General features: G+C 41.8%; 1 protein-coding gene across 14 annotated transcripts in view; it reads left to right on the forward strand.

Moving 5' to 3' along the window:
- The window catches only part of ALDH18A1 (aldehyde dehydrogenase 18 family member A1), a 45350-nt gene extending 18260 nt beyond the window's left edge, over nt 1-27090 (forward strand). For 10 of the 14 annotated variants that reach the window (XM_075155336.1, XM_075155334.1, XM_075155339.1 and 7 more), the window contains 16 exons: nt 944-1167; nt 2822-2971; nt 3061-3165; nt 4575-4733; nt 5316-5406; nt 7012-7136; nt 10605-10749; nt 13804-13877; nt 14534-14633; nt 15758-15978; nt 19563-19700; nt 19810-20005; nt 20158-20279; nt 22641-22827; nt 25015-25110; nt 26168-27090. In XM_075155336.1, coding sequence (XP_075011437.1) covers nt 944-1167; nt 2822-2971; nt 3061-3165; nt 4575-4733; nt 5316-5406; nt 7012-7136; nt 10605-10749; nt 13804-13877; nt 14534-14633; nt 15758-15978; nt 19563-19700; nt 19810-20005; nt 20158-20279; nt 22641-22827; nt 25015-25110; nt 26168-26349 — 2315 coding nt within the window. In that variant the 3' untranslated portion in view covers nt 26350-27090. The remainder of the gene's footprint in view (nt 1-943; nt 1168-2821; nt 2972-3060; nt 3166-4574; nt 4734-5315; nt 5407-7011; nt 7137-10604; nt 10750-13803; nt 13878-14533; nt 14634-15757; nt 15979-19562; nt 19701-19809; nt 20006-20157; nt 20280-22640; nt 22828-25014; nt 25111-26167) is intronic. The other 4 variants (XM_075155341.1, XM_075155340.1, XM_075155343.1 and 1 more) reach the window with 1 other exon arrangement.
- The last annotated feature ends 578 nt before the right edge of the window (nt 27091-27668 follow it).

Genomic DNA, 27668 nt, shown 5'->3' on the forward strand with positions numbered 1-27668 from the left:
CAAGTAATATGGCTTATCCATATTATATTAATTATCCAGTTGACACACTTGGACTGCAGGTATTCTTATCTGCACGACTCCTTCTTCAGACACAATTCACTGTGGCTTTGCAAAACTTCATATGAAGTATGTTGGAATTGCTTTCATCTGCCTTCATTCCTTCAGCTTAACTTTGGGATTTTATGTGTTTGGGTCCACCTCTTTAGAAAGGATCCAGACTGTTCCTTGTGATTGTACCTTAATAGTCACTATTCTCTTTAATCTGCTGTGCTTTGCAGGCATTTTGAAAACCAAGATTTTGCTGAGAAATGTTCCCTAGCTCATTGTCTTGGGCAAAGTGCCAGCCTTATGTATTCTTGTATCTTACCTAAGTCATGCTGTGACTGTCTCTTCTCCCTCCAACGCCTATTTATCCTATAGGAGGGTGACTTCCAGTTCGTATGTCCGTCATCCCCCTTCTGCTGCCCCTACTTGGGCAACGTGCAAAAATACCTGACTTAGAGATGTTGTAAAAGCTGTGTTTCTTTTTTTTTCCTGACAGTCAAGCTTTCCGCGCTACTACAGACAGGAAAACTCTCTAGCTGTATCTAATGAGGCAAGGCAAAGAAGAATGTTTTTAAAACTTGTACTTTTACTTCTGATGTGAGCTGTATGGGCTTTTTTACAGTGTCCTTCAGTCTTCTTGATTCCCAGAGTCAAAGCTCTCTGACACATGGAATATTGCCTTATATACCTTATAGGGATGGTTAGTGCTGCTCAGATGTTATTGGTTCTCACTTTATTTGGGTGACTTGAAAGCTAGCTTCTCATTCCCAGTCACTGAGGAGCATGTATTGTGAGCTTTAGCCTTGGAAAGGGAGGAAATGTTACATGACTGCAAGGGCTTAAAGGCTGAATGAAACACTTAAAACTGCATTTTTTTTTTTCCTTTCTTTAACCACAGATCTCCCTCGCCATAACCAAAGATTAAGGAATGAGTCCATCCGTTGTTGGAGCAATATCCCATTTATCACCGTGCCACTCAGCCGTGCACATGGAAAATCATTTGCACACCGCAGTGAGCTGAAGCATGCAAAGCGGATTGTGGTGAAGCTGGGTAGTGCTGTTGTGACTCGAGGGGATGAGTGTGGCTTGGCTCTTGGGAGGCTGGCATCTATTGTAGAGCAGGTAATTCTGTGACTGAAGTGGAGTGTTTGTTTTAACTTCAGATATTCGGTGATTGTTGGATGGCACAGAAAATTTTAGGAAAAACTCATAAAACAGTGATGGCCCTTTAAAGCAATGTGTTGGCCTTTCCCTTTTTCATCCCCCTGTGCTGTGGTAGCATAAACTATGTAACTCAGTAAATTGGTGTTTGAAGGTGTGGGGGGTTGACCCTGACCAGCAGCTAAGCACCCATACAGCTGCTTGTTCGCTCCCCACACCTCCGCCCCACCACCAGTCGGATTGGGAAGAAAATAGGAAGAGCAAAAATAAGAAAACTCATGGGTTGAAATAAAGACAGCTTAATAAGTGAAGGAAGGGGGAAAAGAAACAAGTGATGCTAAGGCAATCACTCACTACCTCGCACAAGCAGACCGCTGCCCAGCTAGTCCCCGAGTGACAGCCACCTTGGAAGACCACCCTCTGCCCTTTCCTATTCTGCTACCCCAGTTTTATTACTGAGCATGACATATATGGTATGGAATATCCCTTTGGCCGGTTCATGTCAGCTGTCCCAAATGTGTCCTCTCCGAACTTCCTGCCCAGCCGCTAGCCCACCTGCTGTGATGGGACATAGTGGGGAAAAAGAAAGCCTTGATGCTGTGCAAGTACTGCTCAGCATGGGAAAAAGAGAAGGCTTTGATGCTGTGCAAGCACTATTTAGCAGTAGGCAACGCATCGGAATGTTATCAACACTGTTTTAGTCCTGAAATCCAAAACACAGCACCATAGGGGCCCCTGTGAAGAAACTTAACTCCATCTCAGCCAGACCCAGTATAGAGGGAGAGATTTGCACAGTGAGATTTTTAGGTAAGACGTGACTGGGGCATTAGCTGGATCTAGTGGGAAGGTGGCACTGAAGTTTGTGAAGTCTGCAGAAGGAGCAGACCCTTCTTGATTCCCTGAGCATTTGCAGATTTCCTCCAGGAGAAAGCTTGAAACCTCATTCCTAGTAGGAAAAAATGATGGGATCAACTCATGGATTGGTTCTCCAAAATGAAATTATGATTTGGGGGGCGATTGGACACGTCTTCTCTGGGAAGTAAAGTTAACATAATCAATTAAATTCATGTAAGACATTTAGCTTTAGAGCTTTGAAAGGAATCTAGCCAGACGCGTGTAAGGAAGAAGTAATTAAAAGGTGTACTATCGGCGTTACCTTCTTCACTTCTAGAATACAAAGTTACTGTATAATGGCAGCTTTGGGAATGGATGGTGAATAAGAAGGTTGGTGGAAGGTACAGCTGCTACTTTACAGCTTTTTCGTATCTTATCTTTCCTTATCTGCAATGGAGGTGGAGGGCGAGGTTTATAGAAGTGTTACCATGTAATATGTGTTGTGAAAATTCAAGCATGACTCTGTCATAAAAACTGGTATTGTGAAAAGAAAGTTTAGCAGAAGCTATAAATTGCATGCAGTCCTTTGCATAGCTCCTGAGTGGCTAAGGTGTGCAGGAGTATCTTAGAGAGTGGTTGCCTTGCTTTGCGCATCCACGGATAAAGCAAAACGCTTGTGTCAGCAAGAACTGGTGAGCGTAAGGTTATGTATAATAGCCAGAACTGTCATGCTAGCAGTGATCGTTGTCCAGGCCCTGTTTCTTATGTTCTGTACTTACAGGTGTCAATGCTGCAAAATCAGGGCCGAGAGATGATGATTGTCACCAGTGGTGCTGTAGCTTTTGGAAAGCAGCGGTTGCGTCATGAGATCTTGCTTTCTCAGAGTGTGAGGCAAGCGCTTCATTCAGGCCAGAGTCAGCTAAAAGATATGGTGAGTGGCTGGGGGCTCTCCTGCCTTCCCTTGAATGTTGGGTGGTACCCGCTCAAGTCACTGCCTGACAGCTGTTCTTTATTTTGTAGGCTATTCCAGTCTTGGAGGCCCGAGCCTGTGCAGCAGCTGGCCAGAGTGGACTAATGGCTCTGTATGAGGCCATGTTTACGCAGTACAGCATCTGTGCAGCTCAAGTAAGGGATTCCTTCTTTCCTAGACTGACTTGCTAATTCAGTCAGTGATGGAATTGTTCTCGGATTTTTTCCGTGTTTTATATGCTGCTATTTTTACCGTCGTCTTACATTTCCATTGCCATCCTACTTTTGGGGCTTATTATTGTACGTAGATGGTAGCTTATACAGGAGCGTCTTGCTAAGTATTTCTGAAATGGAGTTATCTATCATCAAGGTGAAGCAAATATGCTTTTTCTTTTTGGAGTTCATGTGTGTCCTGCTCTTATGTATGGGGAGTGGGGGTCTGTTAAGGTCTCTTCACAAAAGCTAAAGTTGGTGATCCAAAGTGATCACCACTTAAAAATCACAAGTGGCTGTATTGCCACACATTCTGTAAAACTGACAGAAGTTGCATATCCACACTTCAGAACTTGCTGTCTATCTGCTCCTCAAACCTTTCTAACTTGTGGGTGATGGTATCCCTAGCCTATCCATACTGAATGCTGCAACTGTATTAATTGAACTACTCTTAAACAGGCCTTGCTTGTCTTAAATACTCTGAGAATACAGAATTGCATCAACTGTAAGGCCTTATTTGTTTCGACACTTTCAATGAATTTAGGAGCCTAGTATGAAGTCTCGCTTGGAGGAACTTCTTCCTGTAATACAGTATAGCTGATACCACTAAAATGTTTACAGTATAGCTAACAATCCCTGTAGGTTGCGCTGGATTATAATCTTGTTCAAGTCTGCAGACAACTATCATTCCTTTGATTTAAAAGAATTAATTGCCCATGCCAAAAAAGTCAGTGTACACATTGATTCCAAGTGCTATTGTAACATTTGTGTGGTGGAGTTGTTTGCTTAGTTCTCATATGCCCAATGGCAGAATAAAAATGAAAAAAAAGTCTCTTCAGAGCAGACATTGAGGTCTTTTTGTCTTAAAATACCAGAAGGAAGGGGGTGGTGTCTGCATGCGGGAGGCTTTAAAACCAAGATTCTTCTAGAGCTGAAGAGAAGTCTTGAGACAAAGCATCCCTTTCGCTTGTGACAGTAGAAACATTACACTGGGAGGGAAAACAGGAAAGGCAGTGTCTTGAGTAACCTATCAAATTGTTTAGGGTCTTAGTAGTTATCATCAGCATCTATGTTCTGCTCATGTTTTTTTTTCCAAGCTGATTCCTGGAGCCTGTGATCTGTCAGCTTGAGAAAGGCCTCCAGTGGAAGTTAAGGCATATAAACCTGAAAATGTTGTGAAAGATTATTTCTCATTTATATTCTTTATCCTTTAAATGTGGCTTATGTTTCTTTAGTGACCTGAAGGGCATGACTGCTCTGTTATGATGTGTTAATACATACATTTATGATGGTGTTCTCAGGAAAAGTGGTAGGCTAAGTATGTTGTGGTTTTTTTTTTTTCCTCCTTTTAGATTTTAGTCACCAACCTGGATTTCCATGATGAACAGAAGCGTCGGAACTTAAACGGAACATTGCATGAGCTTTTAAGAATGAATATTGTCCCTATAATTAACACTAATGATGCTGTTGTTCCACCTCCAGAGCCGAACAGTGATCTGCAGGGGGTAAATGTGGGTAATGTGTTGCAAGGGGGTGGATCCTGCTTGTAGATGGTACAGCACTAATGTGTACTTCACTAATGCCATAATTGGGGACCTCTGAAGCCTGCAGCAGGGAAGCAAACATACAAAATTAGTAATGTGGACAGAGAGTACTGGAAGATTATGCTGACCTGTCTGTTTCTGGCATGATACAGTGCTGTGGGGTGGAAGCAGGGCAGATGATGTCTGCTCTGCCAAAAGCAAGCATGCCCAGTTTGGTTTTCACTGAATAGTTGAAGTTGGAAGGGACTTCTGCAGGTCATCTAGTCCAGCACCCCTGCTTAAAGCAGGGTCAGTTAGTACCTCTTGATCTGTCACTGGGCACCAAGCTGGACAATGCAGGTACTGATCACACTGCTTGTCAATGCTTTACTGCATTCCAGAAGTGTATGTACTTTCACACATAGATCACCTCCTGAGTTTCCAGTCGGTGTGAACAAAGTAGCTCAGAGGACTTGGTAGTGCTGAGGTAGCTTGCTTTTGTATGTTGCAGCCAAATATTTCCTAGTTCCTCCCACTATACAATGCTGCTGATATGCATGTGCATTGCAGGTGATTAGTGTGAAGGATAATGACAGTCTGGCAGCACGACTGGCTGTGGAAATGAAAACTGATCTCCTGATTGTTCTCTCAGATGTAGAAGGTTTGTGAGTCATTTCTTTACTTTCTTGTTTTATTGAACTACATCGATAGTCAAACCAACCTATATTTGGGTTTTACTGATCTCTTCAGTCCATATCTTTTACAGGGACAATTACAACGTACTATACAACTCCTTAAGGCATATACCCAATGCTGATGCTGTTGCATAAGCCAAAGACTGTCTGCCACACTGTTGAATCTGGGTGGGTGAGAATGCATGTGAGCTTGAGACTTGTTGCAGAACCCAGAATACCATATGTACTGTGGTACTTCTGCTGGCTTCTCAAATTGTATGATATAGTCATGAGTAATATGCAGGATAAAGGCTATGTGTTTAGAATCAGGACTATAAGCCAAGTAATATTCTACAATTGTTTGTTTCTTCTGGCAGCAGGTTCTGTCTTTCAGTGAATTACAGGTACATTACAAGTCCTTGTCATTGCCTTCCAGATACCTGGAACTTGCTAGCTTTTTTCTGTTTCCCAGACATTCGGCTTACACTTCTCTAGTCTTCTGAGCTGTGCTGCTGTGACATAAGTGTCACCTATGGGTGTTGAAGTTACTTTTCTAGAGAGAGGAGGGTAGTGGGTGCAGTTTCAGGTCAGTGCAGTCCACATCACCCAAGTCACAGTCTTTTCACTCATCTCCAGATGGGTTTCTTTCAGTGGATCCTGGACTTCGGCACATATTGTAGGCCCTGAGGAGGATGGAGGTGCCTTTCCATAAACACAGTTTCTTTTAGCAGATTCAGCTGGATTTCATGGTTAATTCTAGTTGAAATGACTGTCTGAGAACAACTCATAAAAGCAATTGTCAAAACAACTTGTAAAAAAAATTAACACCCAACACCCCCATCCTCCAAGCTTATTCATTCAATGTGACATCTTGTTTATGGAAAGATGTGTGTCGTCTCCTTCCCAAGCTATCAAGGAAGGACGCAGTCTGCACTTGTGCTCTTTAATTTGTAATGCCAGTATTTGTTCCCATAGAATTTCTGGGAAGTGTGGTGGTAGAGTTTAGGTTTAACGTGTTAGGTAAACCAAAGCGTTGTTCAACTCCAAATATAGTTACATAAAATTACTAGATTTTTTTAAAAATTAATAAGAGTATGTCTCTGTAGTGTTGTGTTCCTTCTTAGCAGAATTTGATAGTTACCGTTTTTACATATTTCTGAATTGCCCAGTTTATCACTGTACAACCCAGCATTCAAGAATATCATCTGAGATTTTGTTGAGGAGGACTATCCTTTGCCTGTTCAGTTGTCAGCTTGTATACCTAAGCCCTGATTTTGAACATTTAAAAGCTGTAAACTGCCTCTGTAACCTCAACCAAATATCACTACCTCCCAGTTTGTGTGCTGCTATTCAGCATGTGGGTTTTTGGTTTCTCATCCGTTATGCTTTCAGTAAAGCTCTACTTCTTGAGTCTGCCTGTTAACTGTTTCATGCTTTCAGTCCCACAAAAAACAGGGTTCAGTGAAAGTTTTCAATCCTGTAAAGTGGAACACAGCTTTTCAGCCTCATGGATTTTTTTTTTTCCTTTTTTAATGAGTGAGCTTTGGAGATGAGGGTATATAACGCTAACAGATTTTTATTTCTTATTTCAGGACTCTTTGACAGCCCTCCAGGATCTGATGATGCAAAACTCATTGACATATTCTACCCAGGAGACCAGCAGTCTGTAACATTTGGAACCAAATCCCGGGTGGGAATGGGAGGCATGGAAGCCAAGGTAGAAATATGGAACATTTGTTTTGTTATTGGGAAGGAAAGGGAGATGAGATGATTGTGCTGCCGTTCAGATGGATTTTGACAGGCTGCAGAAATGGGCAGACAGGAACCTTATGGAGTTCAGTAACGGGAAATGCCGAGTCCTACCCCTAGGGAGGAAAAACTCCACTCTCAGGTATGGGCTGGGGAGTTGACTGGCTGGAAAGCAGGTTCACTGAAAAGGACATAGGGGTCCTGGTAGACACCAAGTGGAATGTGAGCCAGCAATATGCTCTTTGGGCAAAGCAGGCCAACGGCATCCTGGATTGCATTAGAAAGAATATAGCCAGCAGGTCGAGGGAAATTATTATTTCCCTCTACTCAGCACTAGTGAGACCACATCTGTAGAGTTGTGTCTGGTTCTGGACACCGCAGCACAAGAAGGACATGGCACACTACAGTGAATACAATGGAGAGCCATGAATATGATTAAAGAATCGGAGCATCTGTCACACTAGGAGAGGCTTAGGACTAGGACTGTTTACCCCAAAGAAGAGGAGGTTTGTTTATAAATACCTGAAGGGAGGGTATAGAGAAGACAGAGCCAGACTCTTCTCAGTGGTATCCAGGGAACAGACAAGAGGCAATGGGCACAGACTGAAATACAAGGAATTAAATTGGAATGTAAGAATTTTACAGTGAGGTTGCTGAAGCACTGGAGCAGGTTGCCGAGAGAGCTTGTGGAATCTCAATGTTTGAAGATGTTCAAAACCTGACTGGATGGTGTCTTGAGTAACTTGCTCTAGCAGGTTGGACTATATGATCTCCAGAGATCCTTTCCAGCCTCAGCTATTCTGTGAGTACTATGGAATGGTGTATGGGTTCCTTTAGCTTCTCTCTTAGGTCCATGTGAATTGAAAAGAGCAACTAAAGAATTACATTCCAGTAGTTTGTAAAATGTGACATTTGGAACTGTATGAAGTTGGTGTTTTAAATTAAAATAAGAGTCGGTCCTCACTTCTTTCTTATGTTATAATCCAAAGTCTTTGGGAATCCCTGTCACTTGAATGTGATATAATACCTCTGTCTCCTTTCTGAGTTTGTATGTGTGCTGTTTGCTTCTGAAGGATATATTGGTGGAGACCAAGGTACTTTAGTTCTTGAGTACAAGATTAGTAGAGGTAGGAGGGCCGATGGTTTTTAGTGCTGTGTACAGTCGGATGCCCTCAGTATTCATTGCCGTGAGTGTATAAACATGAGTGTGGTGTGACTTCAGTGTATGTCTCTCATGATGCTGCGATATGCACTATAGTAGTATTAATTGGTGCGGGTTTCCTAAGGACGCTTTTGGAAGGTTGTCTGTGAAAACTGAAGTAGATTTTGACTAAGCAGGGAAAGACCAAAATGAAATTCTTCAGCAGTTATCTTACGTTTTATTTTCTTTTCTGAAGAATCAGGTAAGGCATACTTCAATATCAGAGCGTGGACTGGAAAGTGGCAAAAGGAGGAAGCATTTGAGTGTTTGTAACTATGGGATGTACAGAGCTTATTTAGAAACAACTTTCCCTTGATCTGACTTCTGGAATAGTTTAAATGATTCCAGGTATTGAGGGGAAAGCTGCCAAGGTCATAGAGTACTTGTATTGTAAAAAATAATAATCTGTTAGAGATATTTGGTATCTTTAAGACTGAGTCACATACAGGCAAATCTCAATGCAGCTGTTGTAACAAAAATTTGTTACAGTTGAGAATTTTATGATATTTTTGGAAAACTGTAACATGAGTAATAGAATAAATGTAGCTCACAGTACAAATCTTGATTATCAGCATGAAACTTGAGCAAAAAAGGAGCAGTTGATGGTCTTGTGGTAGTCAAGAGTTTTATGTGATAGGCATATCTGACAGGTGGTGTCTTCCAGTGAATGGACTGTAATACCTAATTGTAGAACCATGTTAGAAAAGTGTAGAAGTGAGGAAGCAGAGAAGCTTTTGCAGTAAAATAAATGACATGTAATTAAATATAGTGGTGGGATAATGCTGCCCATACCTTGATTGGGAAAAGAAACAAAGGAGACCACAGGCAGTACCTCTTCAGCAGGTAACATCTGTCATTTCAGTTTGTGGTTTTGTATTTTGGCATTAACCAGTGAAATGTTGGAGGGGGAGAAATTTTAGAGGAATCATGTTGTGATGCTTAAACCATGGCTCAAGTGAGTGGAAAGAGGCTAATTTTAGGACTAATCAGTACATGGGGATTTCAAAGGACCCTTACTAATAAACTAATACTGCTGTAAGCTTAACGTTCTGTAGAAGGACTAAGCAAACTTCAGTATGCTGACACTCATGTTGCCCTTGGTGTTAGGGCAATGCCTACAAAGGTACTGCCCCTAAATTTCATAGAGCGCTTGTTGATCATGACGCCTGCCTCCCCACCCACCCTCCATGACAGCCTTCAGCACGTGGGTGGTCTGATGGTATCAGTGATTTCCATTCCCATCTGTCTGTGGACATCAGATTGTTCTTTTTTCAGACTTGCTTCTTGTCTTAGATCTTATGTGTGTTGCTTTTATACATTGCTTAGTACACTGTGGTCCTGACCTTTGAAGATGACCCCTAAATGCTATACTTAGAGAATCCTCCTCCAAAATAACAAGAAAAAGGGGGAAGAATGCCAGATGAAAAGCATATAATTCAAAACTGCAGAAGTGCAAAGTCTTCAAATAGAGCCTACTGAAAGAAACAACTGTTAAGACAATAGGTGTACTCCCAAGCAAAAAGCAGAAGTAAATAAATAAAAAATCCGATGAGAACGTGAACAGGAAATGTGAACAAAGTAGGTAAAAACTTTGTGTGGAAACCTGAGTGACTCTTCAGCAAACTTCATAGCTTCACCAAAGGGTTATAAACAATGAGAATACCTCTACATCTTAAGACCCACGAGGAGTGCTTAGGCTGATAAAACTTTAAGGGAGTAATTCAGACAACTAAACATATTGGTTAATATTTTAATGTTATATGGTAATGGCTAGGACCTGAGCAAGAACAGTGCTCTGCAGTACAAGTAATATCACGTGGTCACTTAAGGTGGATTAATTATTGATGGCTAATCAATGTCAGGGAAATTGGCAGCGGAATCTTTTCAAAAAAGAAAATTGGGTTTCTTCAAACAGTAAGAAGAACTTGCAACATAAGGTAACGGTGAAAAAGAACATATGACCAAAGTGCCCTTGCAGAAGTCTTGAAAAAAGCAGGCTGTTAGGAAAATTTGAAGTATGCTCATAAAGTGGCAGCTACTTAAGGAAAGGAAGGTAAAGCGCAAATACATGATCTCATTCAATGCTACATTATGGAAATGCCTGAAGTGTGTTGAATGCTATTTGAAAGCAGAAGTGATCAATATGGAGATCAAAATGGAGCAAGAAGTCTCGTTGAGAGTGGTGATTCAAATAACAAGTGAATTTCCTGGAACTGGCTCTATCCTTCACTGTAGGTGAAAGCAGCTCTGTGGGCCCTCCAAGGAGGCACCTCTGTAGTGATTGCAAATGGAACCCACCCAAAGATCTCGGGTCATGTCATCACAGATATTGTGGAAGGGAAAAAAGTTGGAACTTTTTTTTCAGAGGTAAAACCTGCAGGTGAGTACAGAGGTAATGTGTACATTGAGAGTTGTAGAGATTTCCTGAAAAGTTACAGTTAAAATTTGGCCAGACCTTTAAAATAACTGGGAAACCACGTTCTGCTTGTAAATTGGATTTTGAAGGCATTTTTTAAAGTAGGAATAGAAAATATTGAATCCTCTGCTCTGGTTCCCTCCAGCTGATAAACTACTGCATCAGATTTGCATTTGAAGAATGCAATGAGTAGAATTTTTACCATTTTTAGTCTTAGGGGTTTTCATCTAATATTGAAGATTTCAGTGTGAAAATGTGGACATAGAATGTTTTCCTGTCACTGCGTTGCTGGGATGGTGTAACAATTGCTGGAGAAAGTCAGACCAAAGATCCATGACCTTAGCAGAATAGGACAAGTATGAAGTGATACTTTTGACTTGTGCTTTAAGCCAAGCGAATTTCTTTGTGTATAATAATCCTCAATGGATTTCTTGTATGAATTTATCAAATCATCCTTTGAACCCATGTAAAGACTTAGCATCCACAGGGCTCTGTGTCACAATAGTCAAGAGCCTTAACTAGATGCTGTGTGTAAACTCTGGAGCTAGAACTATGTGAAGAACTGCTTGCTTTAATCTGGGTTTGGGGGGCTGGAGAACGTTTTGAATTTTCCTCCTGATAGCTTCATTTGATGCCCCTACTGTCTGTATGGGCGGTCAGCCCCTGTTTAACTTTGAAGATGTGCAACATAGTCTTTCCCCTCATCATCTCTCTTCCACGTGAAAGAGTTTTGGTCTTAGATGTTTCGTACTTAAGCTGTTCGAAAAACTTGGTCATCGCCATTTCTTTTGTTCGAAACTGTTTTCATTCTACTGTGGCCTTTTTGAGATGGGCAAAAATCAAAATTTCACATAGTGTTCAAGATGCAAATGAAGCTTTATGAGATGGCAGGACTAAGTAAGTTTTGGTAAGATTGATGATGTTTTCTGTTATGTTCTCTAGGACTTTTCTAATAATTCCAAACACTTAATTTGCTTTTTGATGTTGATGTTCACTGAAATGATGTTTTCATGGTATTATTTGGTACAATACTAAGGTCTGATTTTCCTTTTCCCCTCTACATTGCTTCGTGTTGATCTGGCTTGAATTACACTTGCTGTTTCGTGGCTTAGTGACTCGTCTGCAGAGGAAATCGCAGAATTGCCGAATGTCTGAGGTTGGAAGGGACAGTATGACAGACGATAGGGTCATCTGGTCCTACCCCCTGCTCAAGCAAGTTGCCCAGACAGCTTTTGAATATTTCCAAGAATGGAGACTCCACAACCTCCCTGGGCAACCTGTGCCAGTGCTCGATCATCCTCACAGTGCAAAAGTGCTTCCTGATGGGAGGCACCTCCTGTGTTTCAGTTTGTGTCCATTGCCTCTTGTCCTGTCACTGGGCACCACTGAAAAGAGCCTGCCTCCATCTTCTTTACACCTTCCCTTGAGGTGTTTGTACATACTGATGAGATCCCCCCCGAGCCGCCTTCTCCAGGCTAAACAGTCCCAGCTCTCTCAGCCTTTCCTCCTATGAGATATGCTCTAGTCCCTTCATCATTTTTGCGGCCCTTCATTGGACTCTTTCCCCAGTGTCCATGTCTCTCTCGTACTGGGGAGCCCAGAACTGGGCACAGTACTCCTGGTGTGGCCTCACCAGTGCTGAGTAGAGGGGAAGGATCATCTCCCTCGAGCTGCTGGCAACACTCCTCCTAAGGCAGCCCAGGACACTGTTAGCCACCTTTGCGGCAAGGGCACGCTGCTGGCTTGTGTTGAACTTGGTGTCCACGAGGACCCCAGGTCCTCCTCTGAAAAGCTGCTTTCTAGGAAAAAGTGCGATAGTGACACTTTTTGATTAGTCCCACTATAATAAATTTGTATCAGCAGTAAAGCTTTTAATCTTGTGACCCCATTCTGAGACACTTACAAATATGTCAAACAGCAAAAGTCCCTGTGGAATTTTACTGGCACTTTTCCGCTCTTGTGGCAAGTGTTTATCCAATCCTCTCTTTGTCTTCTATCTTCCAAAGAACACACGTTGGACATTCAAGTAACTTTTTAAAATCAACTATATCTGCTTACATACATGTCACTCTTCTCAAAGAACACCAAAACATACCATACTTTGTAAAGTATGACTTCAATTTAAAAAGCTGTTTTAACACTTCTTAAATAAGTCTAATTAATCATGTGTCTACAAGTCCTTTTCTTACACTTTCAACTATACCTCTTGATATTTTCCATAACATTGGAATTCCTGCTCAGCAATTTCCATGGGACCCTGCTTAAATAGAAGTTGGGTCATATTTATCACCTTCCAGTCATCTGTTTCGCAGGCAATTTCAGGAGAGTTAAAAATCACAAGCTAGTTTATCCGTGAGCTACTTGCGAACTCTTTGGGGAAATGCTACCTGAACCTGGTGACTTGTTTTGAAATAGAAACAGAAGTAACCTGTTCCTTATCATTTCACTTTGAGACAGATTCTTTGAGGTCCTGCCAGAAAAAAAAAGAAAAAAACTACCTTTTTTCTATAGTAACCCTTCTAAAATGCACACAGGGAGAGACAGAGGGAAAGCAATTTTTCTGTGAGCTGTTACTCAGATTGGGTTTTGGCTTCCATTATTGTTTGTATATTCCCATGCTATTTTGTAATCCTTTCTGTTTTCCTCAGTTGGATACTTAAACTTTTCAAAGTATGCCTCCTTTCGTTCAGTAGCCTACCATGCCCTGAGACTTACCTATCCTAGTGTTCTTTTGCCCTTTGTCAAGTCTTTTTGATACATGGTGCACACTTGCCTCTGACACGGTGACCTTACAGAATCTCTGTGATGACTCTTTACGTTTGGGAAACATAGCAGTATTTTTGTGTCAGGTACAGGTTTCCCTGCTTCAGCATACAACAGATTTCTTGAATATGTCTGTTTAAGACTCTGTACTTGCTTTCCTGCTTTGAGCAAAGAATCAGAAGATGGAAAGTCTAGTGTTCACTTCCACATGTGCTGTTACTTTGTCTGTATGGCATATTTTTGGGCTTTTTGCAGGTCCTACAGTAGAGCAGCAGGGTGAAATGTCTCGAGCTGGTGGCAGGACTCTGGCGGCTTTACAGCCTGAGCAGGTGACAGAACACTTGTTAAGCTTTTGAACGTGTGGCAAGTTTTACAACAGATTTATAACACAAATGGGCCCCTTGGGACAAGAATCTATTCTTTATGTGCTAGATCCATCATTTGGATTGTAGCATGCTTAAAGAGATGAGAAAAACAGAAAGATAATGTACCTTGAGGCTATGAAGTAATAGATGCTTTCATGTGGGGTTTATAAAAAACTTTAATAGCGTTGAGTATCACACAGAAATGAATTGTAATCAAAGCTGCTGAAGAATTGACTGGAATAACTTGCTCCTTTCACTTCTGTGTGTAGTGTATGCAAGAGAGGAGCTGTAGACAGTCAATTACTGCTCTGCAGCTGAGCGGGTAAAATGTGGCATCTGTCGTGAAGAAGACAAGGTGGTCTTAAAGGAAGAACATTGTGGGTTTGGTGATGAAGACTGGGCATGGAAAGCAAGATAATAAAAAGCAAAGTAAAGGTTGAAGCAGTATTCAGCCTCATTTTTCAATGTGATGCAGGCTGGAAAAATCAGCTGGCCCCAAGTATTCAGGGAGTCAAGACAGTGGGAGGATGTGGTCAACATAAATAAACTGAAGGGGACCAGGTGTCAAATAGCATGGACTTTGTGTAAGAAGTCAGTTCAGAAATTGTTTTCTCTTTCAGAGAGCAGAGATTATTTATCGTCTTGCTGACTTACTAACTGACCAGAGAGAAGAAATTCTCTTGGCAAACAAAAAGGACTTAGAAGAGGCTGAAAATAAAGGTAGTATTTCAAGTCCTTCCATGATAATCCTATTGTCTTGAACCTCTGTGGACCTCAAAGGAAATCTGCTGTCACCTGGGATTGGGTAGTATGGCTATAGATCAGTGAATGCAGGACCTTGAGAGCTTGTCAGTGTAAACAGCTGCAGCTTCCTTGATTACCTAAATCACGTGCCTTCATCAGAGAAGACACTGAGGCCTTGCAAAACACCAAGCAGTGTATTGTAAAAAAAAAAAAAGAAGAAAAAAAAAAAATTGGTGCTCCATTTTGCCAAAGGAGGCTCTCTTTAGAAATGGAATATAACAAACATCATCTCTGTTATTGTCATGCATAAAGTGAATATTTTCTGGGCTGGTTAAGAGAGTGTTTGGCTCCTGAGGGAAAGGCTGTCGTCTCTATGCTTAAATTGATGCTATCAAAAAAGAACTGTGTCCCCTGCTGGTTGAGGAAGGTTCTTTTTATGCGGCTTGGATTAAACCCATCCTTCTGTTAGACAAACTCATTCATTGAGAAGTTTGGATTGGGATGTGTACATATAGGGGTAGCAAATGTATGAAAATGACACATCATGAATTGTAACACGTTGTGGAAAACGCCAAGGAAACGTTTTTTACTGACCAGAGTACTTGAGGGGATATTGCTGAGTTAACTTACTGTCTGAAAATATTCAGACTAGAAAATTCAGGCAGTTCTTGCCCAGTCTGAATAGAAATGCTATACATGCATCTGTGCTTTGGGATTTCTACCTGTAAAACAGAAAGATGAAATTACTGCTCAAACCTTACAAAAATACTGCAAGGCTAGAAATTTGTAAGAAATTCAGACATATAGCAGTATTTGAAATAGGACAAACCTTATCTTTGTGGATGTTGATGTTGCTTCATGTACAAATCACTTAAGCTGCATTAAGTGAAAATGTGGTGGTGGGCGAAATCATTGTCACGTTTGAGTGGTTTTATTGTGGCTACCAGACTTAATGCTGTGCATTTTTCATCTCGGGTAAGTTTCTTGCTAGGTTGTGGGAAATATCTGGATTTTCCGTAGGTTCACCACTTGTTTAAGTTACTTTTGCTTGAGCCTAGGCAGACCAATCTATCTCTAGCACAATTTTTTCTTTCTTTTAGGGAGATTGGCACTTCCTTTGTTGAAACGTCTAAGTCTGTCTACATCAAAGCTAAACAGCTTGGCTATTGGTCTGCGTCAGATTGCAGCATCCTCACAGGACAGTGTCGGCCGTGTAATTCGGCGAACACGAATAGCAAAAGACCTGGATTTGGAGCAGGTGACAGTGCCTATTGGCGTCCTTCTTGTGATCTTTGAGTCCCGTCCCGACTGTCTTCCACAGGTATGTAAGGAGGGCAGTTTACACTGTTGGGAATTCTTTGATGACAAAAGAAAGGGTATTTCTGTTGGTGAGCAATTGGGAGGTTGCAAGAAGTCTTGTCCTAAAGGACTCTTGCTCGGATTCTTCTAAAATTGATTTTGTTGGCATCCCAATTTTTCCTGCATAGGACTTGCTTCTGTAGTGTTCAGAGTTATTCAAGCCTTTTTTTTGTTTTCTTTTTTTTTAAAAACCCGACATGTAGAAGGAGTTATCTTAGATTCAGATGGTGCAGTTCCTGCATCTGTCTTATGAATGTATGTTCAGTGCCTAACTCACAGCTTGGGAGGCTCCTTTGCCTGTCCATGCTGTATACAGCTGAACTGCAGGCTGGGATTAAACAGGAACTGTTTAATACAGATGCTAGTAAATAACTGTAACTGTTAGGAATACATGATTAAAAAAAAAATTAAAAAAAGGCTGAGCACAGAAAGCACAGAAGTTCCAGGCTTTGAGTGGTCTGTCCTGTACTGATACTGCTTGTGCGCAGTGAGGTGGTATGATAGCTTTTACTCAGTTGTAGCGAGATGGGTGTGAGGAAGAATGGTGCTCTAAGTTCTTAAGTACTGAAGTTGCTGGAAAGGCTAGTGAAAATCTCGAATAGTGTACTGTAAGTGAATGTCATTTATCTTGTGCCAGGAATAAGGCAGGCATCTTAAAGGCAAATAACTTCATCTGCAGCGCTGTGTGGGAATATTGCTGTGAATAAATGCTTTTATGATGCATGAAAATATGGGGGCTGAACTAACGTTGCAGAGGCAACCTTGATCGTGTTTTCTCCTGACTACTTTACTGAGCAACTGTAATAGATTTTAAAAAGAAAACAAAAAAACTTCATTATCAACACTATTTCCCACAATTAACATTAGGTGTCTAGGAAGATTGATTGAGGAGTTCTTTAACACATGAGCAGGTATTTGAGGAGAAAGTGATAGGTACAGGCACTTTAAAAGGAAGTGAGACTCAACCAGTGGACAGCTTGGTACTTCATGCCTGAATTTAGTGAGTGGTCTGCATTTCATAGTGAAAGGGAGTATGCTCTAGGCAAAGTTCCCGTGAAATGAAAAGGCACTAGTCTCCCTTGTCTACTATTATTAGCTCCTTGTTGCTAACTCTGTTCTTCATGGATAACCAGTATGTTTCCTTGTTGAATTCTAGTCTGTGTTCCTGGACTTCAAGCCTGGTCTCTTGCCTTGCGTAGCTGATGTCTCTCTTTCTCCTCTCCTTTATCTTATCTTAAAACTTAAACCAGACTGACTCTTGCTGGCTTTTTTCCCAGCTTTGTTTTACAGACTTGGAATAGCTTGTCTTGACAGTTGCTTTTCTTCCTGCCAGCCTCCTGTCCTCATACTCACATCAGGTTCTGTGACACAACTTCAGAGGATCATCTTTAATACCTCTGCGTTTGGATTGCATGGTTTCTGTCCCGTGCTATAGCTGATAGTTGGATGGTCTCTGAGTGCAGGGGAGCAGTTCCCTCCTCTTAGTTTACTACTGCATCTCATGCTTGTTTGGGTAAGCAATTACAGGTGAAATTTGACTTTGGCCTGGAAGAGAGCATGCTTGATTTGCTCCCTGGAGAGAGCTTACGCAGAGTTAGGTCGGTGCTCAGAGTTCAGTCTTGAGTTGCAGTAAAAGTGAAACAATTGCAGATTACCAGTTAAGATTTAATAAGCTTCTAATGAGCACATACAAATAGCATGTATGCCTCTAATACTTACAAGGCCAAATTGCAAGCATCTTTCGCAGACTGCTTCCTATAGATTCCACCAAATCCAATTGCTACTCTGAAGTATAGTCATACTCTACTATTCTTTGAAGGGACTGAACTGGTTTGAAACCCCTTATCTTCTGTTCTCCTTTTAATCTCAAAGTTTTTTATTTTTGTGTCTTAATTTTTGATTTTTTTTTTTCCTTTCCATTTTTTCAAATCAGTTCATAACCTTTCTTTTAATCTTATGCCTGCAGAGTGGAATTCTTTATTTAAATAAGCTTATTTGTTTAGCTTTCCCTTGTGATACTGACCTTTGGAGAGGCAGATACAAGATACTTTCAAAATACAATCAGACTGGTTTTTAGTGTCTAGTTTTATAAGTTAGAAAGACACACAATATCTATGTAAGGCAAGCTTCCTAGACTATTACACTTTAGTGTATTTTTATGAAGTATTTCTTATTTTTCAATATTGTTTTCAAATTGCTAACAGCAGGATGAGGTAGAATATCAAACGTGATTGTTGTTATCCATTTGATATTAGAAGGGGAAAGGAGGTGATCTGAGGAGATGTATCTGATGGGCTTAAGATTTTTCTGTATGAATCAGCACTTAAAGTGTGCCACTAAGCTAACTGCTTATTAGGTGTGAGCCTGGCTAATTCTGGCATCCACATCTCAACAGCATACAGTTGATGCACTAATGAGTGCAAGTTTGGTGATGATACCTACAGATGATGATGATACGTATGATCTTTCCCAGAAGATAGTAATATAGTAAAATAACTTCAAATGCTTAATTTGTTCATTCTAAAAGGTTCTGGAGAGGAGGTGATTGTGTTTTCTAAAGGAGTGTATGCTATTTTTTTCTCAAATAGGTGGACAAATTATGAGGCCATTGTAAATGGAATTAGGGTGAGGAAGACAAAAAGGGATACAAAAGTAAAATAAGTCTGGGGAGAGAGCTTTATCGTGTCTGACATACTCCTAGGTAGAAAAGAACAAAGAACTGAAACAAACAATAAAAACCCTACCACCACCCCTCTGTTAAAGAGGTTTTTAGTTTAATGGGGAAAACGCCAATAAGAACTAGTGTCTGGAGATTGAATAGATTGGGTATACGTTTTCAACAGCAGAAGTAATTTTTTTATCTAACTTCCAAAAAGCAGTGGCTTCTTCAGAGCATTTTTTGAAATGTGGTCTAGTTGTGTTGCTGGACTCAGATGGGTGAAGTCTGGCACCTTAAACGGAAAGGTAACAATATCAGTTGGTTCCTTCTGGTTATGAAAATGAAAGCAAAGTGATACAGGTGATGCTGGGCCTATTGTCTAGAGGGTTTTTTCCCCACACTTATAGCAAGTGTTGTCTATTGATGACTTCTGTTTTTAGACAGCACAATGAAAATGTTCTTCCTGCTCATAGGAAGAGCTCCCTAGCTACCTTCTGCCAGAATAGTTAGGGACAAGAGTTCTTGCACCTAAAATGATTCTCCTTGGGGTGATTGCCCATACAGCTACCCAGTTCATACCAGAGCCTCTGTCCAGGGTTTCCTTTGACTTGTCCACTGCAGTGTTCCCCTGGCAATAGTACTCTGAAAACTCAAGTTTGTTCCACATTTCATTTCTGGAGTTAAATATGCTGTTACTTGTAATGATTTTTGGTGTCATAAAATTAAAGCCATAGATTAATATTGAGTAAATCAACAGGATTAAAAATCCTGTTCTTAATCTATTTTGTGGGTGTTATTCCAACAGAAGAGACAGACTACTTTTCTTTTTCTTTTTTTTTTCTTTTTTGTGTGTGTGTGTGTATGTTAAATAAATTCTTTTCTGACAGGTGTCTGCTTTGGCCATAGCCAGTGGAAATGGCTTACTACTTAAAGGAGGGAAAGAGGCAGCACATAGCAATCAAATCCTTCATCATCTGACACAAGAAGCACTCTCCATTCACGGAGTCAAAGATGCGGTGCAACTAGTAAGCGCCTAGAGTAAAATCAACAATTTCTTTGCTATGGTATGCATAAAACGTATGGGTAGAACTTGAGAGTTCAAACCGTAGACTGTTTGTATTGCAACTACCACAGGTGAACACAAGAGAGGAAGTAGAAGATCTCTGCCGTTTGGATAAGCTGATAGATCTAATCATTCCTCGTGGTTCATCACAGCTAGTCAGGAATATCCAGAAAGCTGCTAAGGGAATCCCAGTGATGGGACACAGCGAAGGGATCTGTCATGTGTATGTGGATACGGATGCCAGCGTTGAGAAGGTCACACGAATAAGTAAGCAGGGAGAGGGTGACTTGAATCTCATGGGTGTAATTGAACTTCGTATTTGGAGTATGCGACATGGTTATGGTAATTAATAATTCACATGCTGTTCAAAATCTGTGTTGTAAATGTTGTGTAACCAATTATCTACTCTTAAACCTCAGTCAGAGACTCAAAGTGTGAATATCCTGCTGCCTGTAATGCTCTGGAAACTCTCTTAATTCATCGAGACTTGCTGAGAACCCCGTTGTTTGATCAGATCATAGACATGTTGAGAGTAGAACAGGTTAGTCACTCATACTTGTGTTTTGTTTTGTGTTTTTTTTTCTAATGCTTTAGAAGCATTTGGTCTGGCTGGTGTAGCCCTGTTCAGTTTTATGATAACACTTAAGTTATCCGTATGTCTCTTTGTACACGTTAATGAACTTACGGAGAACTTTCTCTGCTTCTCCACACAACCCCGAGTTTTTCTGTAGAAATGACCTGAAAGCAGCTTCTTCAGGACAGCTGTGTGCCATTATTAGGATACAAATACTCCCTTTTATATAGCAAAAATAATCACCTGCCTTAGAAGAGCATATACATAACCCTTTCTTTACCGTTCTTAATTCTGACTTAATTGCTGTTAACCTCCAAAACGCAAAGCCACCTCTTCTTGAATCTACTCATTTAGCTTCTTACCCAAGTGAATTCCTTTTCTGTTTTTCTCCTTTCTGAATCTGCTTCATCCACGTTTTTTTAAACCTTTCATCTTGCACGCCCTTTTTCCCCACCCATTTTCCCTCCTAGTATGTCAAAGGAACAGCAGAAAGGACAGTGTGCTAATTAGTTGTCTTCACATGGGTAATGTTTTGTCAGTAAAGGTAGCAGATATGCATCAGGAGACAAATATCCATGAAGTAGTGTGAATTGCACATAAATCAAGGATTTTCACACTGCAGGATGTACTTGGCAAATAGAGTGTACAGGCAGTGATTAATACAGGTAAAATAGAGAGACCATATGTTTTGATGATGTTGAAATGGCCATAGTAAAAGAAGCTGATAGATAGTCAGGAGCAAGTCCTCACTTAATGGATTTTTTTCATGTCTTGTTTGGTTGTTTCTTGAGAAGGGTAGAGTGAAGGGTAGATCTCTGGATTTTGGATGGGAGGAATGTGAGGACTGGTGCACTTCCACTGCCACCCACCCAGCTCCTAATACAGTGGGGAGGATGTTACCTCTGTCTAGTCAGTCCTGACAAGAAGAAACATGCAAATATTGGACAGTATTATGCAATTAAAGTAATTTACAGTTGCACAAGAAAATGCCATTTTACAGATACCTTCTTAAAAGCCTTCAAATTTCAAATTTTGCAGACTTGTGCCTTATTTCTCATTTGTTTGCTGTGTCAAAATGTCCTGTGTTTCATTTGCATGGGGATTTCTCTGCTGTATCAGCTCTAAATTACCTCTCATTGTTTAGGTGTCTCGGCCGCTATGCTTAAACTCAGAGATTGATAATGCGTTAGATCTTCTTTATAACAAATGAAAAATATGTGCGTGAGTTTTCTTGTTTTGGAACCAGTAACTCCTTCGTGTCTGAAACACATGCTTCAGAGAGGGCTGGTGTCAGTTTACAAAAAAAAAAAGAGTAAAAGCCATTCAAGGTACTAAGTCTTTTGTAGGGGCAAACTTGGAAGCATTCCTGTAGTTATTCTCTGCACCGCAGTTGCTTTGTTAAAACAAGGGCTGGCTGCAATATTTTAGCTGTTTTCCCAGTACTAGTGTTGTACTGTCCTCCTGCCTGATGACTTTCTCTCTAAGTGATGTGATTGCTTTAAATAATTTGAAATGAGTCCTGAACCTACCTGTCATGGTAGGTAGCCAACCTAGCATGTCAGCTATTTTATCTTATCGCTAGTTCACCAATCTGCTAAGTTTCCCAAAGTGTAGGCTTATTTTTCTTACACTGCATGCAGTGAACATTTGATTCACAAATGTTGTGGGTTAACCCCAGTCAGCAGCTAAGCACCGTCCAGCTGCTCGCTCACACTCCCCTGCCTCAAGTGGGACAGGGGGAAAGAATAAGACGAGCAAAAGCAAAGAACCTTGTGGGTTGAAAGAAAGATAGTTTGATAAGCAAAAGACAGAGGAAGAAGAAAGGGGAAGGGGGGGGGGGGGGAAGAGAAAGAACAAAAAACTCAACCCCCAAAAACCCACACAAGTGAGGCAAAGCTAATTGCTCACCATCTGCCACAAGTGGACCCATGCCCACCCAGTCTCTGAGCAAATGCCTACCTTCTTCAAAAACCCGCTCCCCTCAGTTTGTATTGCTGCACATGACATTATATGGCATGGAATATCCCTTTGGTCAGTTCGGGTCAGCTGTCATGGTTGTGTCCCCTCCCAACTTCCTGCACACTCCCAGTCTTCTTGCTAGGGGGACAGAGTGGGGTGGGGGGGCAGGGGGGAAAAGAGAAAGCCTTGACGCAACAGCCAAAACATTGGTGTGTTTTCAATGCTGTTTTAGTCACAAGCCCAAAACATAGCACCATACGGACTGCTATGAAGAAAATTAACTCCATCCCACACAGAGTACAGGACACCACACTTTCACCTGGAAAGCATTGGTATGGTCAGAAGCACAAAATGTTTCTGGTATTGCAGGTGAAGATTCACGCTGGCCCCAGGTTTGCATCTTACTTGACATTCAGCCCTTCAGAAGTGAAATCTCTCCGCACAGAATACGGAGACCTGGAGTGCTGCATTGAGGTTGTGGACAGTGTCCAAGAGGCTGTTGAACATATCCACAAGTACGGAAGTTCTCACACGGATGTTATCATCACAGAGAATGGTTAGTGATCAGTCTGCTTCCTTAAGCTACTGTTCTGGTTTGACTGCCAATTCTTGGTGTTAGTGTAACTACTTACGTTGCAGTAGTTATTCTTCTTTGAGTCTCTAGTAGGCATAACCAACAGGAGGCCTATGAGATAAATGTGCCTCCAGTCCTGTTTAACTCAGAGAAAACATGTTGTTGTGTGGCCCTTATTCCAGGATGTTAAGGAATGTGCTTGAGCAGTTGGCCAACAGCAAGTCAGCACATGCTCTTGCCAGGCAAATTGCTTTGTGTTCCTGTATTGTGCAGGGTTTTGCAGGAACATCTCCTGAATCCTGGAGATGTCCTTAGGCCTCTGAAGGCTGATGAGGTGAGCTTCTACAGTACCTCACTGGAGGGAATAGGGATTGTAGGGAAGATCAGACTTTATCCACTTTGTCTTCCCATGTCATTTTTATATCTTGCAAACAAGGACCACAAATGTTTTCCCCCTACCTCTCCCAGTCCTTTACTTCCCACTTCTGCATTCCTAGTATAAAAGCTCCATTTATCTCAATTTGCAGTTTCTTGCCTCTTTGTTGTGAACTGGTGCTCCTTTGTGCAGCTCTGTGCTGCTCCCATCCCTAGCACCTGTCCTGCATGCAGTTTGAACACTGTGCCAGTTCAAAACCTAGCTAGAGCTGCGCCCAGCCAAAGGTTGACTCTCAGACCAAGCCTGGAACTCCTGAGGATCAGCTGCAGTAAGGTCACGTTAATCTGCGGCTGATCAGTGTGCAAGTCAAGCAGGCTGTCCCGATCCAATGTCGGGGGAGGTTTCGATATGATCCCAAGAGCGAGATTAAGACACAAATGAGGTCAAATGCCGCCAATTTAAATGTCCTAAACAACTTCTATAATCAAAAGTAAAACTTAGTAGCGATAGGATAGACTAGAGTAGAAGATAGAAATCAAGCAAGCAGTCGGGATAGAGTGCAAGAATAGTCACCACCGTGGATCCGCAGCGTCCTGGGGGTCCAATCTGTTGGTGTTTCAGTGATGGGCGGTCGCACTGGGGTCCAGATCTCTCGGGGATTCGGTTTCAGCAGTGGGCGATTGCCCCGGGCTTGTCTTGGCAGCCCCTTTTATCCCCACTCAAGGGCTGCAGTTTCCATGGCAACGGCATGTACTTGCACGTTGCGACAGTCCTGTGCATGTGCATACGCTTCACGCGGCTCCAGCCTCGCTCTTCACGCGGCTGCACATGCGCACATGCTCCGCATGGCTCCAGCTTCACACAGCTAGCACGCGGCTGCACATGCGCACATGTTCTTCGTGACTCCAGCTAGCGCTGGGTCTCTCGCAACCTTTGGTTGACCCCAACCGAATCCTGCACACCCCTGCAAACCGGAGGTATTCTTCGCTTAGACAAGCAATCTTTCAGACAAATGTTCTACAATTCAGTCTCTCACGCAGGCTTCTGTTTCTGTACCTCCTGCCGAGCTTAAACGAGTGTCACTAAAAGGCATGCATTTGATACCGTAACCAACTGCCGCGAGACCTGGTACACTAGTGATTTGCTAGGGGAACATACTGGAAGTAGAGCTGATCTTTAATGTTAGTCTTGTCACTAAGGGCGACTGACCTGCAGCTTACAGCCTTACAGAGGACTAAGACTTGCATAACTCTGCTTGAGCTTGCTCAGGTCTTGCATGTTCTGTGTTAAACTGGATTAGTTAGCTGATTTCATGTGGTATTTCTGCATTGTATTTCTCAAATATTGTCTGCAATAGCAATTTAGTTTAGGATTTTTCATTATCTGGAACAATTCCATGTTTGAGATTAATGGAGAGCTGACTCTGTAGTTTAACTGTCTCAGTTTGACTGCAAAATGTTGTTTGAGGCAGCTATCCTTTCTCCCCAGTCATGCAACTATCCCTGTTTGCAGATTCTAGACCAGATGTATTTAGCATTAGACATCTTTTTGCTTTCTTCTAGTCTTTGTAAGCTTCTTGTAACATTTGCAACTGTGTCTACTTGATAAGCATACTGGGAAGAAGGTATAAATGAACATGTCTTAGCCCAGGCTGTTTAAATACTGTTAAGGTTGCATGTGAAAGTTGCATTGTTATATCTGTTATAGATACAGCTGTATTATGTTGTGTTTATTGGAGTGCATGATCATTGTGTATGTACTGGATTTTATTTCTCTCTCTGCCTCTTTTGCAGAGAAAACGGCAGAGTTCTTCCTCCAGCACGTGGACAGTGCTTGTGTTTTCTGGAATGCCAGTACTCGATTCTCTGATGGCTATAGATTTGGACTTGGTAAGAGAGAAAATACTGCAGGGATGTGACTGCAGGATTTGCTGTTGTGTGAAAAGTGTGGCAGTCTCAATCCTGCAAGATAGGATTAGTCTCTAGTCTTACTGTCTAATACAAGGTTTTCAGGAAAGGTACCATAGGAAAAGATGAAGCCTAGACATTTCATCCATGCAGAACAGCAAATAGTTTAATTACTCTTTCCTGCCAGAACTAGCTGATACTGCTATACAGGCTATGTAGATTAATTTAGCAGCAGGGAGCAAAGATGTTTTGGATCCTTTTAAGCTCTATTCAAGCAAAATAAAGTATGTTGCATGCATGTAATGATAGAACAATGCAACACAGGATCTGAAATTGGTGAACAGTTTTTCTTTCGTTTATCTTTCCAGTGATGCTGTAAAGAATGCCATGCTTCATTCCTGCTGGGCAGACTGAGCTGCTGTCCAGTGTGCCAGCCCTGCAGTGTTAAGGAACGAAAGGCAGGAACCAAACTGAATATCAGTTGCTTAAACAAACAGATGCACATTCACATCAAACCTGTGAATTACAGAAGACAAGGGAAGCATTCTTTCCTGAGGTAGAAACTCAGAAATCTCCATAGCAGGCTATTACTATGGCAGCTGGAACATTCAGTGTTCCATGTGGTTAAAAAATTCTAGTTAGGTCTTGCAATATTTCCTCAATATGATAAAAAAGGACATAAGATCATGAACTTGACTAATTTATCTCTTTTTTTTTTTTTTTTTAAAAGGATTAAATCCTCAGGAAACAAGTCTAAGATCCATATAAGAGATGCCTATCTCTCTTGCATCTTTCTCTTTAAAAGTAACTCTGTAGCAGCCAGAAGTATGAAAATTACAATTTATAATGTTAATAGTTAAGCTTCTCTAACTTTTAAATTAGGAACAGGTAAACATAACTTCTGGCATTTGGAGAGGAGCAGAGAAAGGCAGGTCACTGAAAAGCAGGCAGCTGTTTTTACATAAAGGTGCAAAACTGCTGAGTATGAAGTGAACATCTTCTGAGGATTAACGACCTTTATCTTGTGTGTTTCCTGCAGGTGCTGAAGTGGGAATTAGTACTTCTCGTATCCATGCACGTGGACCAGTGGGAATTGAAGGACTCTTAACTACAAAGTGGTTGCTGAGGGGGGACAATCATATTGTTTCTGACTTTTCAGAGCATGGAAGCATGAAGTATCTTCATGAAAGCCTCCCTCTTCCTCAGAGAAATACCAACTAAGAACATCGGGGCAGGAGGGAAAACCCAGGGGTATAAGTATTTCCTGAAAATGTTCAGGCTTCAGGATGCTCTCTGGAGAGGGACTTTGTTTTTCATCTTCAGGAACGTTGTTCTTGGTCACTGTGCAGTACAATGAATACAAAATGATGCCATCTGTGAGATGTTTTTTTTCCTGCCTCTGTTTCCTTAGATAGTATCTTCAAACTGACCTCACTTTTCCCAGAGACAGACTTCTTCAAAACATACAAGTAACATAAGGGAAGATTTAAATATCTGCTGCACTCTTTTTTTTTTTTTTTCCATCCCGATGCTCCCTGTAGCAAATATGCTTGGTGGTGGAGCATAATTTTTTTTTGGCAAGTCTTTGTTTTATTCAAGTATCTGTTCAGGAGAACAAACTTGATATTTTTTTCTTCAGTCTTATGATCATGGCAGCTCTTGAAAGCCGGAAGGCTTTACACTTACTTTCTTTGTATTTGATCACTCTTGTGATAAGCAGATAGATGTTCCAAATGCGTAGTAAGCTTTTGACCAAGAAAGCTTTTATATCTAATTTCTTTGTATTGTTGACTATTGTAGGTAAATAACACAACTGTCTACTACATTAATTTTGTTACTTATTTTGTGCTGAAGTTTTATTTTTCTTTGGTTTTATATAAAACTTAACCTTCCACAAGCCCTCCTCCGAAAGCAATGCTACTTCGACATTGGCTTTTCCTGAATAAAGCTCTGAAGAAACGCTTCCCTTCGTGCACTGCAGCGAGCGGTTTCACGCACGCGCCCTGCAGCGAGATGGCCAGTGCAGCAGCAGGCTGGCGGCTCGGCGCTGCGCGCAGCCGCTGTCGGTGCTGCTCCGCCTGACTCGTACAGCAGGACACCCTGCTCTCCGGCGCACCGCGGTTAGCGGTACGTACGTATGGCCCGCTCCTGATACCGACTTAGGGTAACGCTCCAGCGCACCTATGTGCGAGTCGGCTGCGCTGCAAGTGCTGGGGCAGGACCGCTGTGGTACCGTGCTGCGAGGGCGCCATTTCCTTTTCTGCCTGCTTCTCACAGCCGCTCTTTCAGCCCCTTCCCCCGCACCGTTGGTGGCTAGCGCAAGCGCGGTGCTCGGGAGCCTGTTTCGGCACCCTCTCTCCCCTAGTCGGCGCATGCACGACGCACAGGGGCAACATGGCGGGGCGCAGGGCACGCTTTCCCTCCCCGCGGACGCTGAGGGCCCGTGGACATCAGCGAGGCGAGCGAGACTCTTCGGGAGACGTGCTGCCTCCAACGACCAGGAGACATCCGCGGCAGGGGAACTGGGCCCGGCACCAGGG

This window comes from Calonectris borealis, chromosome 7 (assembly GCF_964195595.1).
Source record: "Calonectris borealis chromosome 7, bCalBor7.hap1.2, whole genome shotgun sequence".
Classification (NCBI taxonomy): domain Eukaryota; kingdom Metazoa; phylum Chordata; class Aves; order Procellariiformes; family Procellariidae; genus Calonectris; species Calonectris borealis.